At 34.5% G+C, this 19,635-nt stretch overlaps 1 protein-coding gene across 1 annotated transcript; it reads left to right on the top strand.

Moving 5' to 3' along the window:
* The first annotated feature begins 1,420 nt into the window (after positions 1–1,420).
* Positions 1,421–10,827, top strand: LOC143084448 (tyrosinase-like protein 1). The gene is made up of 4 exons (XM_076260809.1): positions 1,421–1,448; positions 2,632–3,030; positions 9,601–9,701; positions 9,979–10,827. The coding sequence occupies exons 1-4, from the start codon at positions 1,443–1,445 to the stop codon at positions 10,793–10,795; spliced, it is 1,323 nt and encodes a 440-aa protein (XP_076116924.1). The 5' UTR covers positions 1,421–1,442; the 3' UTR covers positions 10,796–10,827.
* Positions 10,828–19,635: the final 8,808 nt, after the last annotated feature.

Raw genomic sequence — 19,635 nt, 5'->3', positions numbered from 1 at the left:
TTAGTAATCTATAACGATGTTATTTTCGTTACTGGCGAAGGTTATGTCTTGAAAACAAATATAAGGTGACAGTCCAAGTTTGAGTGATGTGTATTAATCATTCAGCCAATTGTTAGTAATTTTATTCAATTCGACCATTCTAACGTTTCAGTCGGTTGAGTGAGGATGGTGGCTTTATAGATTATAATACATTTTTATGACGACTGCTTTGATTTTTCTCCTTGTCTAAATTTTAACAAAATAAAAGCAGAAACTATCTGGTTTTTAGTTTTGATTGCAAAGAAAAAAGTGAAATCACATAAATACTAAACTCCGAGGAAAATTCAAATAATGGAAAGTCCCTAAGCAAATGGCAAAATCAAAGGCTCAAACACATCTAAAGAATAGAATACAACTGTCATATTGCTGACTTGATGCAATACTTGGCACAGGCATTTCCTTACTAGAAAATGGTGGATTGAACTTGTTTTTATAGCCAGCTTAACCCCTTACTAGCATGACAGTCGCATAACATTTCATTATATTGACAACAATGTGTGAACAAAACAAACAGACAAAATATGTAGAAAGGTCAAAAATACAGGAACAGCAAAACTCCTTGTTCATCAACACCCTGATCAGACACTGGAAGAAAGAAATGCACTGCAATAGTAATTGTGGTACAGACTATCAAAACAAAAAAATCAGAACAAAATGTAGATAAAATTATAAGGTACCATATCAAAGAAGCCTATCAATTATTGTAGACAAGTTCAATGATCTGAATTTCGATAGTTTTGATTTTTAATTTCTTGTTCACATTCTTTCTAAAATGGATCTTCTTGGGTTATGTTTTTATTAGATTATCTACGCTCGGAAATTTTATGTGTTTGTGTTGGTATGATTTGAATACTATCCTTCCATATACAAATAAAGATATGAATATAAAAAAGAAGATGTGGTATGATTGCCAATGAGACAACTCTCCACAAGAGACCGTATATATCTTCATTTTTTACTTATTTTGCAATGCACACTTTTAATACTCGCCGCTTTGAGTAATTATATTTCTGTAACTGCATAGACATTTAATAGCCGTTCAAAGAAGTTTGATTGTAAAAAACACCTCAGAAATAACTAGATGTAGGCTGTCTGAACAAAGATTTTTATTGTTATTGATGCATTAAATGCAAGTAGGACCTTAATTACATATGTTGTTTTTTTTTTTTTTTTTTATTAACTTTTCATCTTAATAAATATCCCACTGTTTTTGTCATCAGTCGAAGGTATACATTTAATTTGTCATTTCTTTTAATCAGTTGCTTTGAAGTAAAACGAATTAGAAAAAAATCATCAATAACCTGTGTTTTATTTATAGCATTTAATTCAATAATAAATGAGAATTCAAGCCTTATATAATTGGAACCAAAATTGGAATTTCAGCAGATACGTTAGCCGTAACCATGAAGGTATGAGGTTTTTACTTTAATTTCAACATCTTTATGGCATTGGGCATTTGTTTCAGTAAAAACAAATCTTAATTTTTTCCCTCTTTCATGAGTCTTATGTAGACGAAACGCGTGTCTGGCGTACTAAATTATAATCCTGGTACTTTTAATAACTATTTAAACCACTGGGTCGGTGAAACTGCTGGTGGACGTTTCGTCCCCGATGGGTATCACCAGCCCAGTAGTCAACATTTCGGTGTTGACATGAATATCAATCATGTGGTCATTTTTTTAAATTTCCTGTGTACAAAACTTAGAATTTTTCGAAAAACTAAGGATTTTCTTATTCCAGGCATAGATTACCTAAGCCGTATTTGGCACAACTTTTTGAAATTTGGGATCCTCAATGCCCTTCAACTTTGTACTTATTTGGCTTTATAAATATTTCGATTTGAGCGTCACTGATGAGTCTTATGTAGACGAAACGCGCGTCTGACGTACTAAATTATAATCCTGATACTTTTGATAACTATCATGTACATGAAAAGGGGGATACAAGATTAAAGTAAATGTAAGAGATTCCTGATAATGCAATAAAAGCAGAACTACTAGAGAGCAACATCTAGTCTTTGAAGTCAGACAAGTCAGTCTTTTAATGTATTTATTAGATATTTCTAGTCTTGAAGTTGAATGTTGATTTGACATCGCAATTTTTTTTTTATTTTTTCAAACTTTTTTTTTAACAAATCCTCTATGAAAAACAGTCACTGGCCATTAATCGGTGCAATTAAATTAAGTACTGATAATTGAATGAAGGATTGTAAGAATTGTGGAAATTGAAAATGACTATACAATCTCTGAAGTATTATTTCTTTGGGCTTGGTTTAGTTTATCAAAAATCATGCAGTCATACAATACTTATCTATCTTTTACCGTAGCTTTATTTGGCAAAACTTTTAGAAATTTTGGTCCTTAATGCTCTTCAACTTCGTACTTTATTTGGCCTTTTTTAACTTTTTTGGATTCGAGTGTCACTGTTCAGTCTATTGTAGACGAAACGCGCGTCTGACGTAAAAACAAAGTTTAATCTTAGTATCTGTGATGAGTTTATTTATTTACTAATGTCTTGATATTTTTCACTCGACATCGGTCTTCCAAATTGTTTTAAAATATCTTATTTTTATCTTTTTCTCTTAAATTGTAGGCAATGGTATATCTCCAAGTTGCAGTTTCTCTTGCTTTGACTTTCCAGTCACATGCCTGGATGAATGGAGGCGATTTTTCAAAGCAATTTGAAGAATGCACTGGTGTCTACAATAAGCCTTCCGACGTAAATGCTCTCTCCATGAGAGGTTATGAAAAACAGTGCACTGACCTTCTAATCCCATTGGGCTCATCACACCAACGTATTGGAAACTTCACTGATGATCAGATGGGCTATATCAAAAGCCTGATCAGGAAGTCTTTTATGGAAATGTTAAACAATATGGGAAATAGAGTTAAGCGTAATACAAAATCTGTATGGAGAGTAAGAGAAGAAGTAAGATCTCGTAATGGTGCACCTTTCCAAAGGTACGCTGAAGCAGTGCGTCGTCTCAAAAAGGTAAGAAGGAAATATTTATCAAACTAAGTTAAATGTCTTCTATTTTGCGTTCATAATTACTTTCCAATAGTATTTTTTTTATATTACGAACATATAACATAGTTTTAAATAATAGTGGCTTACTCCAATGGTAATCTGTTATACATTTTATACATGTGAGTATTTGGACCGTACGCATACGGTCAAGACCATATGTGTATATCCGCTCGGTCCGAACATGCGCGTACGGTCGGACCGTATGAGTATACTTATACGGTATAGTACGAGCTGGATCATTTCCATAGATTTTTTTTTTCATAATTTCCAGTATTTTTTGTCTGTTTTTGTAATATAGTTCCTAAATATTCTCAAAAAAAAATCTTCTAACATTATGATTACTACCAATAACTTCAATTTCAATGTGTGAAAGTTAATTCCATGTAATTTTCTAAATACAGGAGATTTTAAAGATTAAAATAACATGTCTTTTCTAAATAGTTAAAATATTAAGTTTTTATTTAATTAACAATTTAACTTTTAAAATTGATTCGAGCAATTACTTGATCCGTAATATATAACTTGACCAACTTCATAAAAATAGTCAGACTGTACGCGTACGGTCCGACCGTATGAGTATTTTGAAAAAAGTACGCATACTGTCCTCATCGAACGCTCTTGGTTTTATAAGAAATAAAGAATCTGCCCCATATGACTAATTAAAAACATTACGTTAGTCCTAATTACAGAATAAAATGTCTTACTTTTCATGTCCAATTCAATTTACAAAATGTATTTTTACTTTTTATATAGCTAGCCCCCAGCATATATGCATAACTGTTTTGTTTCAGATAAGTTAGGTTTTTTTACACTTTACACCAATATTTAACCATTTTACTATACTTCTGTACAAACAATAAACGGCACGCTGTCTAGTTTAAAAACACTATGTAAATTGTAGTACCCTTTTCAAAATAGTCTTTTAAAAATATTTATGAATAGTTTCAGTTTAGTATTTTGGTGTTTATATTTCTATTTTATCTGGCTACACAATCAAATTTTGTTGTCTTTTAAAAGTTCATAAGGTGTCCTTAATTAATTACCTTTCGCTCAAGAGTTAAGACCATTCTGCATGTTCTGGTGTTAAGTATTTTAATATTGGTCAAAGAGGTCGGTTTTATTTGATCAAAATCAGTCTATGGAAGAAGCGAATCGATAAAAACTTTTCTTATATCACAAACCGATTTTGTCTAATATCTATACTATTAAACGAGAAGACCTCATTTTTGGTGTCGCTTCTCTTCTTTCCACAATAAATTAATCAACACGACTCTGTGTCCTATATGTACAGTGCATAGTCGCATTTGTCATCCATTCATATGATTATTCAGATTAAGTTATTTTGGGAGAAAAACGAGAAAAAAGGCATCCGGATATTGTCCCGTCATTGGACGAAATTTTAAGTCAGATTATACTTCCGGTTTGCGTTTTTCTGTATACTTTGAACAAACAAATAGTACGAATAAAGTGTATTTTAATTCTGTTCAGAGTTTATTAAATGGAGAGGGTCTGTATACTATGTCAATTGACCACCATGGATCGATTACTAAACTAAGAATTGAAAGTAAATACACTTTATTTATATAGTAATATACAGATAAGCGCTAAAAATTATTCATGTGAACTTTTGATACCTTTTCTGAAATTCTCCATTCATTAAATATTTTACAAAATTCATTGATTACAAAAACTAGAGGATTCATGACAAAATTGTATTTTGGTGATGGTGATGTGTTTGTACCACTCACTTTACTGAACATCCTTGCTGCTTACAATTATCTCTATCTATAATGAACTTGGCCCAGTAGTTTCAGTAGAAAATGTTAGTAAAAATTTACAAATTTTATAAAAATTGTTGAAAATTGACTATAAAGGACAATAACTCCTTAGGGGGTCAATTGACCATTTCGGTCATGTTGACTTATTTGTAAATCTTACTTTGTTGAACATTATTGCTGTTTACAGTTTATCTCTATCTATAATAATATTCAAGACAATAACCAAAAACAGCAAAATTTCCTTAAAATTACCAATTCAGGGGCAGCAACCAAACAACGGGTTGTCCGATTCATCTGAAAATTTCGGGGCAGATAGATCTTGACCTGATATACAATTTTACTCGAGTCAGATTTGCTCTAAATGCTTTGGTTTTTGAGTTTTAAGCCCAAAACTGCATTTTACCCCTATGTTCTATTTTAGCCATGGCGGCCATCTTGGTTGGTTGGCCGGGTCACGCCACACATTTTTAAACTAGATACCCTAATGATGATTGTGGCCAAGTTTGGTTTAATTTGGCCCAGTAGTTTTAGAGAAGAAGATTTTTGTAAAAGTTAACAGACGACGACGGACGACGACGGACGACGGACGCAAAGTGATGAGAAAAGCTCACTTGGCCCATAAAAAAGATGTGGTATGATTGCCATGTTGAGACAACTCTCCACAAGAGACCAAAATGACACAGAAATTAACGACTATAGGTCACCGTACGGCCTTCAACAACGAGCAAAGCCCATACCGCATACTCAGCTTTAAAAGGCCCCGAAATGAATATGTAAAAAAATTGAAACGAGAAAACTAGCGGCCTTATTTAAGTACAAAAAAGGAACGAAAAACACATATGTAACACACAAACAAACGACAACCACTGAACTACAGGCTCCTTACTTAAATGTTCATAACATACTAAATGTATGTTCATATTGAAATTGATAGAAAACCAAAGAATTTTGGAAATGAAGGAGGAGGTATAAAACTTCAAACAACACTTTACATACTTTTAACTCCGCTCTGAATGCCCGCGATTTCGCGGGTGTGTTCTAGTCAATTGTAAATATGCAGACTTTCCATGCGAAAAATATTGTTTTCGGAAATGAAAAATTAAGAAAATACTTTAAAACTTATTGTTCAAATATAAACATTAATTGAGTCTAAATATACATTCAGGAGTTAGTTAGAAGCAAACGTTTATGTCCATGTATAATTTGAAGTGCTGTGTTTTTCTTATATACATAAATATACAAATGCTATTATTTCTAATATCAATGCGATACTTTTAAAATATCATAGCGGTGTTTTTCTTATATCAATATTAGTACTTATTAGTCTTAATATTTGACTGCTGTACCCATATTTTGACAATTTTACTTATTATGTCTGTTTTAATCATGCATCGTTGTAAATATGACAGACTTTGATGAGACTGTCATACACGTGAGAGGTTAAGCGCTATAAAACCATGTTCAATCCACCGTTTTCAAAATTTGAAAATGCCAGTACCGATGGGGTTTTATAAACAATGTCGTAATCAAATAGCCAAGTATCAAAATTATTGTTCACATATATAACATTTAATTTTATGATGAACGCACCAAAATAATATATATCTTATATGCTCGCAACGCACCTATGGAAGTCTTTCTTTATTGATAACAATGAAACTAACTTGTGACAAAGATGAATCAACCTGTCCTCGTTCAGATTGATTCGAGAAAATCTGACCTGTACTTTTGAATCTCCTTTTTTTATACAAATTAGACCGTTGGTTTTCCTGTTTGAATGGTTTAACTCTAGTATTTTTTTGTTTCTATATAGCATGGTGTTCGCTGTGAGCCAAGGCTCCATGTTTAAGGCCTTACTTTGATCTATAATGGTTTACTTGAAACAATTTATTACTTTGATGGAAAGTTGTCTCATTCAAACTCATCTTTTTATATCTATAAATCTTTAAAATTTCCCCTTATAAATAACTGCTTTCCAGTCCTCCAAAAACGTCATTTGGGTGCTTAATCTTTTGTAAAGTGCAATATGAACTAGCACACTTCTAAAGCTTTAACGGTAATGACAGTTATGATGGTACAAGAACAATTACGTCAATAAAATTACCAAATAAACAGCACTGAACGATCTAAATTTATAAATATAGAAAAGATACGAATTGTAATTTTGCACTAAGAAATGTTCGCGTATTTATACGATCGGTTACTAGTCAAAAACGAAAGTCAAATCTCTGTGGCAACAATACATCGGAATGCCCTCACGGTCATCGCGGTGTAAAAGAGCGTCCATGCGACAAGCTGATTATGTTCATAGAGATAACGATTTACCAACGGGAAAAGTCTTTGATATCCAAAAGGAATTGTTTTCTTTGTAAATATTTTTTTCTATGTTAATAATAAACACATTTTCTTTTTGACAAGATTGTTGATTTTCGTTGTAGCTGAAGTTGTTCAATTTATAGTCTGAGGCTACTAAGTTGATATCTTCAAAGTTCGGGACATCAGCATTTGTACATTCTAATTTGTTTGGAATATTTAAAATTGTGAATATTCATTGTTATTTGGAGCTGTATTGGATTGGATTGTTTGAATGAATGTTGTTTTTTTCTTTTAAGTAATGATATTTTTGTCTATTTTGATATTACCCATGTGGATAGGCTATATCAGTTTGACCTCAAGGGTGGATCCAGCCGTTTTCAAAAGGGGTTCCTAACCCAGGGTAAAGGGGGTCCAACTATATGTCCCCATTCAAATGCATTTATCGGCCAAAAAAAAAGAGAGTTTCCAATCCCCCCCTGGATCCACCACTGGACCTAAATTAGAATCTAATATGTCGGTAGACTATTTACAACCGCATTTAAATTCCGCCATTGCATCAACACTCCAAATAGAATAAGTCGGTTAAACCATGTGATTGAAAATAATAGACTGAACAGGTTGTTAACACTTTCAATTATCAATAGGATTAAGCAACATTTTCGAAATGATAAGTTCATGTAAGCGTTAATTTTGTTACAGATACGAAATTTTAGTGATATTGATCCTCAAACATTAAGCCGGTCATAAACTAAGTTTGTGAATTATGTTTGCGGTTTTCTTGACATGCATTGTGACGTGTCATCGTATTCATATTATATTAGAAAACTATAGCAGTTATATTAGAAAAGTATCGCATTCATAATTTTTTTATATTAAAAAAACATCGCTATGATATAAGACAAACATCGCATTGATATAATAAAACATAGCAGTATCTTTGACTTATAGGTGATTTTGGCTTAGCAAATAATTGAATTCATCTCAGTTGCATTCCACTGAATTTGCTACGTAATATATTTATTGAATGTGTACATCTACAAATGATAAATCCTGCATTCATGTTGCATTTATTCAACAATTCAATTTTCTCGTTTAAATACATCTTGCTTGTTATTACATAAAATAATTCATGGAAATTATACAGCAGACGCATGTCGTGTTAAATGTCACCCTGTTTTAAGAAAAGAGTAATTACTTTATACCGAGAAATCTGCCTTTCTTCGTACAAATGCTAACATTCGTCTGAAATTTCCCACAATGCAACTCGTTGATATAAGACATTATCATATACTTAGAATAAATAACATATAAATTTTACCGTATGATAATAGCATTAAATTGACGTCAAATTCCATATTTTTCGAATTGGTGCTAAGCGGGTTGATATGAAAAGTTTATCACATGCTTCGATTGTTATCACATGCCTTTCCGTAACGTTATCACATGGCATTCCGGTAATACTCGGCCAATTCCGGAAAATACACCTCAATGCTACGTTTTCAGTGAAAAACATTACAAAGTAGTGTACAAAACAATAATTTAAACACAGGGAAGTATATTGTTTAAAATAATAAAAATAATAAAAATAATAAAAAAAAAAAAATTATTTAATAAATGCATTGTTTTTTTCTGAAACATAATTTAGAAAGTTTCTTTAAAAAGTTGACTTTTACAAACAATGATCATTATGTATATTGTTGAATTATTTTTTTGACGATTCGTCCATATTAAAATGTTTTTTTCTCTCTCTCTGTTGAGGCAGATGATAGAAAGATTTCATATTGAATGTATCAATTTTTGGGGCCGACGGTCGTGCACTTTTTTACTCTTTAAACTTCGGGAACCACGTAAAAGGATAAATATATGAATCTGTTATTTTTCTCTACTGTTAAAGCATATGATAAAAAGATTATAACATGTCATTTTTCATATCGCATGTATTATCAGCCCTCAGTCAATATCAGCCCTCGAGCCATGCGGCTCTTGGGCTGATATTGAACCTAGGGCTGATAATACATGCGATATGAAAAATGCCATGTAATAATCTGATAATATCGCTCGTTGATATAAGAAAAGTTTTTATCGAATCGCTTCTTCCATAGACTAAAAATGACTTAGCCGGACCTTAAATGCATGACCATAGATGTATAAAATGTCGAGCGTAGCATGGTCAAGTTCTACTTAAGTAAACATTAATGTATTATACTTCGGATTTAAGAATGTGATGAACTGACTATAGAAAAAACGGATATGTAGAAATAATTATTAGTATTCACTATCCCTGTACTTCATTAAATTATTTTTAAAAAAAGTCATTTAAAAAATTTGGGAGTATAATAAGCACTCTTATGAGTCTGTTATGGTACTGTCTAATGTATCGTCACTTGATCGGTCAATGTGTAAATACAATGTTGTTGTTTTTTGTTATTGTCTTTTGTAGTCCGGTGAATATGATGTGATAGCACAAATACACATAACAGTTGTTCCTACAGCACATTTTGGACCAAATTTCCTTCGCTGGCACAGACTTTATCTTTTTATGTAAGTTTTTATAATTCACAACTTTCTAAACTTTACGGACGTGCTTCACTTTTTATGCAAATAATTTTAACGTAACTGTACTCAATTTTCTGTTTACAAATAAGATGGCTTGTAAATGCATAAATAGAAAATTTTGACATTGAAGGAAACATTAGCTGTTCCTTTTCTTTGGTATTTTTGGTGTGCATGTACTGATTGTGTGTCATTGATGGATACCCTTGACTTTTCTTTAGAAATTCATTTTTGATAATGTTTTGTATACCACAATATATTTTAGCTTGGAGACAGCTTTAGGATGTCCAATACCATACTGGGATTCATCTGAAGATTACGTCATGAAGAAACCACAAGACTCTGTTGTCTGGACACCAAAATACTTCGGCAACGGATATGGACCTGTAGTCACAGGCCCTTTTGCAAACTTCCAAACACCAATTGGTCCCTTATTCCGAAAGATCAATGCAGATGGCTCACTTATGGATCGTCATGCTATAATCAAATATGTTCTTTCCAAACGTCGCATGGGGGATATTTCTTCCCCAACAGCAAAACCAATGTCCAACATGGAAGGTTACCATAATAATGTACATGCCTGGATAAACGGGCTAATGGGTAACCTTGGCTATAGTGCCTACGATCCAGTATTCTTTTGTCTTCATTCAATGATTGATAATGTCTACGAGATATTCCGAAGGCAGCAAGTAAAAGCTGGTATCAACCCGGCTACAGATTTTGTCAAGACTGGTCAGAAGGGTCAATCTCCAGGCGATTTGTCCCAAATTAATGGCTTTATTAATAGCTATGGACAGTCCCACAAATTAGCCTTCCAAGTCCAATATCAACCATTGTCCCAATGTCCAGTTTGCCACGGAAGTAAACATAAATATTGTGACAATTACAGAGGTGTTTGTGTCTCACGTGCAGCAGCACCACATACTAATGCCATGGAAGGCATACTTATTGCTGATCTAATGGCTAAGAAGTCCGGCTTGGCAGAGGGAGCGTTTGGTGCTCCTTTCCCTATCTTTTCAGTTGATCCTCGAACCAGAGGCGATGCAGTGCAACCGATCGAGGAGAAAAAATATAAATATTAAAAGTGCCTTAATAAAGTTAAAGTTACGCTTTGTATTGTGTTTATTTTTATTCGATAGAACGTATACGATGCAAGATATGTTATAATGAAAAAGTTAAATCACAAAAATACTGAACTCCGAGGAAAGTTCGAAATGGAAAGTCCCTAAAGCTCAAACACATCAAGCGAATGGATATTTGTAACAACTGTCATATTCCTGACTTGGTACAGGCATTTTCTTAGGTAGAAAATGATGGATTGAAGAAAGGAGATATAAAATTCATATGTTAAATGCTAAACGCTTTATAGAAAATTAAAGGATATTGTTTATTTTTTATGAATAAGATAACTGCTCCAACTTAAAGAAGATGTGGTATGATTGCCAATGAGACAACTCTCCACAAGAGATCAACAGAGACAACAACCCAATCAAAGAGCAAAAACAGCCGAAGGCCATCAATGGGTCTTCAACGCAGCGAAAAACTCCTGCCGGCGGCGTGCCCCAGCTGACACAAAACAGAAATGTACACTAGTTCAATAATAATGGACGGCACACTAAACTCCGAAATATGCACAAGAAACTAAAACTATAAAATCATACAAGATTAAAAATGACCAGAGGCTCTATTTACATGTGACGTCACTTTTGTGACGTTGATACTGTCGTGTGACGGACAGGGGTTCTGTTGTGCAGTAATTGTGTGCTGTCATATGTTGTTTAACGTGTTTATTGTTATTCTGGATAGCATGAAGAATGTACTATTGTATTATTTATTTGTGTTTTTCTCTGTCCTAAATGCTGTTGCATTTATTTGTACTGTATTCCTGTCATGTAATGTTGTCATTTTAGTGGTATATCAAACATTGCCACAAAAGTGCGCGGTTTGGCTTACCACAAAATCAGATTCAACCCAACATTTTTTTCTTAAAATGTCCTGTAAAAAATCAGGTAAATGGCAGTTGTTATCTTATAGTTCGTTTCTGTGTGTGTTGCATTGTCCTTTGTTTTTGGTTGCACTTCAGTGTTTTGTAACGCTGTTTCGTTGTTTTTCTCTTATAAATGATGTATTTCCCTCGGTTTTAGTTTGTAACCCGGATTTTTTTCTCTCAATCGATTTATGAATTTATCACCAGCAGTATACAACTGTTGCCTTTATATAACATGATGAGATCAGATAACTTTATTAACCAATTGTGGTGCCCAAAATTCGAGGTGTGCAATTGCAATCAAATGAACACAGTAAATAATAAACATGATTAGAATGATTCAAGTATATTTAAACTAAGTAACACAATTATAAACATGTAATGGACGAAACATTAACATATTTTGGAAGCCAACGTGACTTGGAGAAATTACATGAATTTAACAATTATAGCCCTAAGCCTATGGGAGACAACTCCAAATAATTACATTGGATGTATGTTTCATTATAGTACGTGATTCTGATTGGCTGCTCTGCAATCTCGCGTTATTCCTTAAGAAATTTCATTACACAATAAAATTTATCATTCATGATGACACGAGGTCCTACAATAAAGTGCACAGGTAAATTAAATAAAAACTTGATAAAAATCGTTCAAAATGGTAAAGTTGAAATCATCCCTTCTTAAATTTTACGGACGCCATCACGAGTTGGTTAACCGTTATGGAATAACCGTTTCACAAATGATATCGGATATGTGCCTTACGTCGTAACTGCAATCCCCTTCCCTTTCACGAATGTGACTTACCGAATTAGACTATTTACCGGATTTATTATTACATAAGTAACACGACGGGTGTCAAATGTGGAGCAGGATCTGCTTACCATTCCGGAGCACCTAAGATCACCCCTAGTTTTTGGTAGGGTTCGTGTTGCTTATTCTTTAGTTTTCTATGTTTTGTATCGTGTGTACTATTGTTTGTCTGTTTCTCTTTTTCATTTTTAGCTATGGTAGTGTCAGTTTATTTTCGATTTATTTTCGAGTTTGACTGTCCCTCTGGTATCATTCGTCCCTCTTTTGTGACTTCATAAGGTTGTAAAAGCGTTGACCGAGTGCTTAGTTTTAGAATGAAGAGCTTCCGCGCTTGATACGGTGCTTTTTGTCCGCAATTCGCTTTTTGTCCGCTTTTGCTTTTTGTCCGTTAATTTTGCTTTTTGTCCGAAACTTTTGCTTTTTGTCCGTTGCTTTTTGTCCGTTTTGCCTTTTGTCCGATTATTTTGCGTTTTGTCCGAAACTTTTGCTTTTTGTCCGTTGCTTTTTGTCCGTTTTGCCTTTTGTCCGATTATTTTGCTTTTTGTCCGAAACTTTTGCTTTTTGTCCGTTGCTTTTCGTCCGTTTTGCTTTTTGTCTGATAATTTTGCTTTATGTCCGATATAAAATGTGTATATTTTTGGAAATACCATGTCCATGTAGGAGTTAAATACAGACCATACTCGCATTATAAATGATTTGTACATGAAATTTCATGTCTTTTACAATATATCGCATTACCTCTAAAATGGCTCGAAGCACTAATATCCTAGACCCGTAGGTGTTGGTCAACAGAGGGCAAGGGGAATACTCTTGTATATCCCTAAGTCTAAAAAACAACTATTGAAAGCTGGCTAAACTAAGACATACTCCAGGTAGGCCATTATACCAGAAGAAGAGGTAGTCAAACCCTTATAAATGGCTTATAGCACTTATGTCCTGGATCTACACGAGTTTATCAGCAACGAATTAAAAGGGGCATGAGTTTCGCCGGTATATCACGAAGTAAAAATAAACCTCATTATTGCCAGCTCTTCAAACTAAGAGATTCTCCACGTTGGCTATTATACCAGAGGTATAGGTAGGCAGTGCCTCTTAAATGGTCCATGGGCCATGGCACTTATGTCCTCGACCCGTACGAGTTGGTCAGAAGAGGGTAAGGGGAATACTATAGTATATCACACAGTCCACCAAAAATAGTGACGGCTGCCCAAACTAAGACATTTTTAGGTGCGCCCTTATACAAGATGTTGGAGTAGTCATTCTCTTAAAAATGGCTCATAGCACTTATGCTATAGACCCGAACGAGTTTGTCAACAATGAGTTAAAAGGGGGGTGAATTAGCCCGGTATATAACGAAGTTGAAATAAACTGTTGCCCGCTGGCTAAACTAAGAAATTATCCACGCGGGCCATAATATGAGAGGTAGAGGAAGGGATTGCCTCTATAAAATGACCATGAGCACGGATGACCTAGACCCGTACGAGTTAGTCAGCAAAGTGTAAGGTTGGTACCCTAGTATATAATAAAGTCGAACTAAACTATTGCTGGATGGCTAAGAGATTCTCCGCGTGGGCCATGATACCAGAGGTAGAGGTTGTCATTGCCTCTAAAATGGCCTAAATCACTTATTCCCTAGAGAAGTACGCGGTATCATCAAAGGGTTTAAAAGGGAGTTGGAACCTCTGTTTACAAAGAAGTCGAAATAAATTATTGCCGGCTTGCTTAAGTACGAGATTCTCCAAGTTGGCCATTAATCCTAGGTTAAATGTGTGCATTGCCTTTAAAATGGCTGATAAAACTAACGCCCTAGACCTGTACGAGTTTGTCAGCAAAAGGTTAAAGGGGGGATGCGATGCCTCTTTTTACAACGAAAATATAAATTAAGCCGACTGGCCTAACTAAGAGATTCTATACGCGGGGTATTATATCAGAGGATGAGGTAGGCATTACCTCTAACATAGCCATAACACGTATGTCCCAGACCCATGTAAGTTAATCAGCAAAGGGTAAGGGGATACCTAAGTATATCACAAAGTCGAAATAAACTATTGCTGGCTGGCTAAACGAAGAGATTCTCCACATGGGCCATGATACCAGAGGTAGAAGTGGCCATAGCCTCAAAAATGGCCACTTATGTCGTAGACCCGTACCAGTGCTTCAGCAAAGTGTTAAAAGGGGGAGGTGGTATCTATGTTTACAACGAAGTCGAAATGAATTATTGCCGGCTGGCCAAACAAAGAAATTCTCAACATAGGCCATTATAACAAAGGTAGTGGTGGACATTGCATCTAAAATGGCCCATACTTCTTATTCCATTGATCTGTACGAGTTTGTCAGCAAAGGGTAAGGAGGGTACCCTGGTATATAACAAAGTCGAAATAAACTATTGCCGGATGGCCAAAAATAAAAGATGATCCACGTTTATCATGATACCAGAGGTAGAGGTGGGCCTTGCCTTTAAAATGGTTTATAGCACTTATGCCAGCAAAAGGAAAGGAGGGTATTCTAGTATATCGCAAAGTCGTTATGAAATATTACCGGCTGTTCAAACTACGAGATTCACCACATGGGCCATGCTACCAGAGGTATAGGTGGTCATTGCCTTTAAAATAGCCTATAGCACTTATATGGCATATACCCGTACGAGTTTGTCAGTAAAGAGTTAAAATGAGGAGGTGGTACCTCTGTTCACATTAAAGTCAAAATAACTGTAGCCGGTAGGCCAAACTCCGGGATTCTCTACGTGGATCATTATACCAGAGGTAGAGGTTTATTTCGACTTCGTTGTAAACAAAGGTAACACCTTTTATTTTTAACCCCTTGCAGGCAAAATCGTACAGGTCTTTGGAATTAGTGTTATATGCCATTTTAAAGGCAATTACCATATCTATCTCTGGTAAAATGGCCTACGTGGAGAACCTCTTAGTTTGGCCAGCCGGCAATACTTTATTTCGACTTTGTTGTAAACAGAGGTACCATCTCCCCCTTTTGATTCATTATTGTCAAACTCGTACGGGTCTAGGGCATAAGTGCTATAAGAAATTTGTATGGCAATGCCCTCCTCTATCTCTGGTAAAATGGCCTACGTGGAGAATCTTTTAGTTTGGCCAGCCGGCAATTATTAAAGTGTATTTCGACTTCGTTGCAAACAGAGGTACCACCTTACCCTTTTAATTCATTGTTGTCAAACTCGTACGGGTCTTGGGCCTAAGTGATCTGTGCCTTTTTTAAGGCAATGCCTACTTCTACCTCTGGCATCATATCCCACGTGGAGAATCGCTTGGCCAGCCGGCAATTGTTTATTTCGACTTTTTTATATACCAAGGTACTTCCCTAACCCTTTGCTGACTTACTCGCTGGCTTATCCCTTATTGTAAGTAAGTAAGTTCAATAAATATAAGACTATATGCCAGGTCTTTCTGACAACCAATTACAAACAAATTGGGGTTTATCTAATGAGGCTTTTCCCAGGATGCAATTGCTCGTAGACTGTATACAGTTGACCAAATAATCCACAAATTCCGCAAAAGGATCTTTTAATTATAGGCCATGTCCATTTAGACATTAAGCAACAAAAGCCCAGCATGACCGATGCATTTGTCTTTAACATCTCCGATATTGATTCCGCGTGGCCTTCCAATTGACATGAGTGTCCATTGGTGTTCATTGTTAAACCTTTGGAGCTATATCAGTTTGTGTGGAAATTAAGAGCACGATGACCTTCCCTTGGTGATAACAACATGACCAACAACCATATCGTGTGTTACCAAAAGCCGTCAGCGATAGTCACACCGACAATTTGCTACCTTCGTGGACAAAAGCCTGGCTTTTCGCTGGATCCTAATTAACATCTAGTGTTGTCACTACCATTTGCTGTAGAGATTTAGTTGCACAACATAGCAGAAACATTCTTTGTAAATACTCTATGTTGATATTTTGACATTTGGATGGTTCATATACCAATTGTAGCCGAAAAATGATAATGAAACATTTCTGTTTAATATCGATCTATTGTTGGAATTGTAAATTTTCATATTCAATTTTTGTTTGTTTAAAGATGACCATTTTAAATAAAGATTTTAATTTTTTAAAAAGCAAGTGTTAGACTTGTGCGTTTATTGCCACTCAGTTCATATAACCTGTCATTTTAGTCGAGCCTGTAACTTTTGTTGCAGAAAGCTCGACATATGAATAGTGATCCGGCGGCGGCGGCGGCGGCGGCGTAAGTTAACTTCTGAAAAGCTTAATATTTTAGAAGGTGGAAGAATTGGATGCTTCATACTCTGTATATAGATGCCTCATGTTACGAAGTTTCTGTCAGTCACATGTCCAATGTCCTTGACCTCATTTTCATGGTTCAGTGATCACTTGAAAAAAAAGTTCAGAATTTTTGTAATGTTGAATTCTCTCTTATTATAAGTAATAGGATAACTATATTTGGTATCTGCGTACCTTGCAAGGTACTCATGCCCGTCAGACAGTTTTCACTTGACCTCGACTTCATTTCGTGGATCAGTGAACAAAGGTTAGAATAAGTTTTGGTGGTCAAGTCCACATCTCAGATACTATAAGCAACAGGGCTAGTATATTCGGTGTATGGAAGGACTGTAAGGTGTACATGTCCAACTGGCAGGTGTCATCTGACCTTGATCTCATTTTCACGGTTCAGTGGTTATAGTTAAATTTTTCTGTCTTGGTCTGTTTTTCTCATACTTTATGCAATGAGTCTACAATATTTGTTGTATGGAATGATTGTAAGGTGTACATGTCTAGCGGGAAGATATCATTTGACCTTGACCTCATTTTCATTGTTTAGTGGTCAAAGTTCAGTTTTTGAGTTTTGGTCTTTTTATCTAATATTATATGCCAAAGGTCACTATATTTGGTGCATGAAAATATCTTATGATCTATATATAAGTCTCCCAGGTTTTATTTGACCATGACCTCAATTTCACGGTTCATTGCACAGTGTTAAGTTTTTGTGTTTTGGTCTGTTTTTCTTAAACTATAAGTAATAGGTCAAGTATATTTGTTGTATCGAAGAATTGTTAGCTGTTCATGTCTGCCTGGTATGGTTCGTCTGACCTTTACCTCATTTTCATAATTCATTTGGTCTTTGTTTAGCTATCTTGGTTAATGTTAAGTTTATGTGGCAGTTGTAATAAATCTTTATACTTAGGGCTATCAACATAATATTAATGATGAGTAAAGTAGGCGAGACATTTCAGTGTGTGTACTCTTGTTTAAATGTGCTTATTTATCCGAGTCCTGGACTGCATTCCAGTGGCTTTCATTCGTTTACTTTTGTGTAAATTTTATACAGATCAGTATTTTTTCAAATGTTTTACCAATATTTTAGCTGCATGTAACATCTTGAACACTCAGAACAGCAAAACAAAATTTAGATTTCAGAAATAAATAGCCTTTAGTCATCGACGAATAGCCGATGATTTCAAGAGTTGTTTCCGTTAAAGGATGATTCCTTTTTTTTGTGCAATACTTGCTCTTTCGGAGGCTCGAGGGTAATTTCAGCAAAAATTTTATCATTTTTGTTTTCATTACAAATTTTATTTATTACACTATTAGTTATAACTTTATGAATTGGCTCAAAAATCAACCCAAAAAATCGAATGATTTTGGCCTCAGATTTATTTTTCAAATGTTTATATCACTGTAAAAGCTCCAAATTGTCTCCCTTTAGTGCAATAATGACATTTTGTTTTGGCATTAGAATTAAAATGTCTTTTTCAACTCATCGCGGTGACCTATAGATATTTTTCAAATATGCTTTACGTAAACTAAACAGTTGTAAAATTAAATCGATTTCTGTAATTTAGTTCTTTTTTTATTTCGATATATATATCTCTCTATTTCTCCTATTAGTTCAACTTAAAAAAAAAGTACCTTAACAAAAATGATTGCTTCTTTCGAGGGCAGATTGTGAGCTTAAGTGAACGATAACCCCATGTTTTTATTTGATTTTTCTATTAAGTATATGATAAAAGTTCATCTATAGAAAAACAAGCAAAATCCTACATGTATATTTAAAAAATAATGGATAAATACCCTCCAGTCCCCTTAACGACAAAAAAAATAAATAGAACATTACGTTTAAGTATCACCTACAGTATTTTACAACCTCCATTGGTGATACATTATATGTATTTCTGCTGTTGTTTTATATAAGTTATTGTCCTGAATAAACATCTCTATGCGTTTTTGCGTTTTTGCGTTTCAGTTTTTATTGTGAAATTTCTTCAATCAGCCAAGACAAACTTTAAATTTCGCCTTAACGATGTTTTCGCGAGAAATCCATGTATTATTATCGAATTACTACATTTAATCATTGTCTAGTGCCCTAAAATGAGATTTTCCGAGACGCTGGGTTTGAAATGGGATACCCTATTTAATTTAAACAATATTTGCAATCTTTTCAAAAAGATGCAGATGGGAATTTTCGTTCCTTATGAAAGTGTTCGCAAGGAGTTAAATTATAAACTCCTTATAGGATTATCAAAAAGCAACTATTAAGGACCCCCTTGGAATAAAGATCTTCCAAGACAACGTGTTCGAGGGTTTGAGTTTAATACATGACTTTTTAAAACTTAATGGACGGAGCAGGATTATCTTACTCTTCCAGTTAACCATACATCATCACAGTTGCATTGGTTCTTGTTGCTCAGATTTTAAATTTCAATAATTTCGTCCGAGACCACAATTGTCGTCCCTTGATTTTCGTTATTAGTCCCTAGTGATAACAGTGGGTTACTTGCCAATAATTTTTATACCCCTTCCAAATTTATTATTTCTCCTTGTTTAATGCCTCATATTGTAAGTACGGGGGGGGGGGGGTGAAATTACACTGTAAAAAAATTTGGGTCCAGAATTTTACAGGAAAGTAGTGATTTGGTCCAGCTGAAAAAGGTTAAAAATTAGCACTTCGGAAGCTGTCAAAAGATTTCAAGACACCCTAAACACAAAATTGTCCATATTTTGAGTTTGACGCGATGAAGTTTTCTATAATTTTGATATAATTTGTCCCAAAATTAGTACAACACACTGTAAAAGTTTCATTGAGAAAGCGCAGGTGGGATTTTTTAAATTTTCATTTATGTTCTAAAT

The sequence above is a fragment of the Mytilus galloprovincialis genome, chromosome 7 (genome assembly GCF_965363235.1).
Source record: "Mytilus galloprovincialis chromosome 7, xbMytGall1.hap1.1, whole genome shotgun sequence".
NCBI classification, from domain to species: Eukaryota; Metazoa; Mollusca; class Bivalvia; order Mytilida; family Mytilidae; genus Mytilus; species Mytilus galloprovincialis.
The sequence above is the reverse complement of the archived record's forward strand: the minus strand, read 5'-3'. Positions and strand labels throughout refer to the sequence as shown.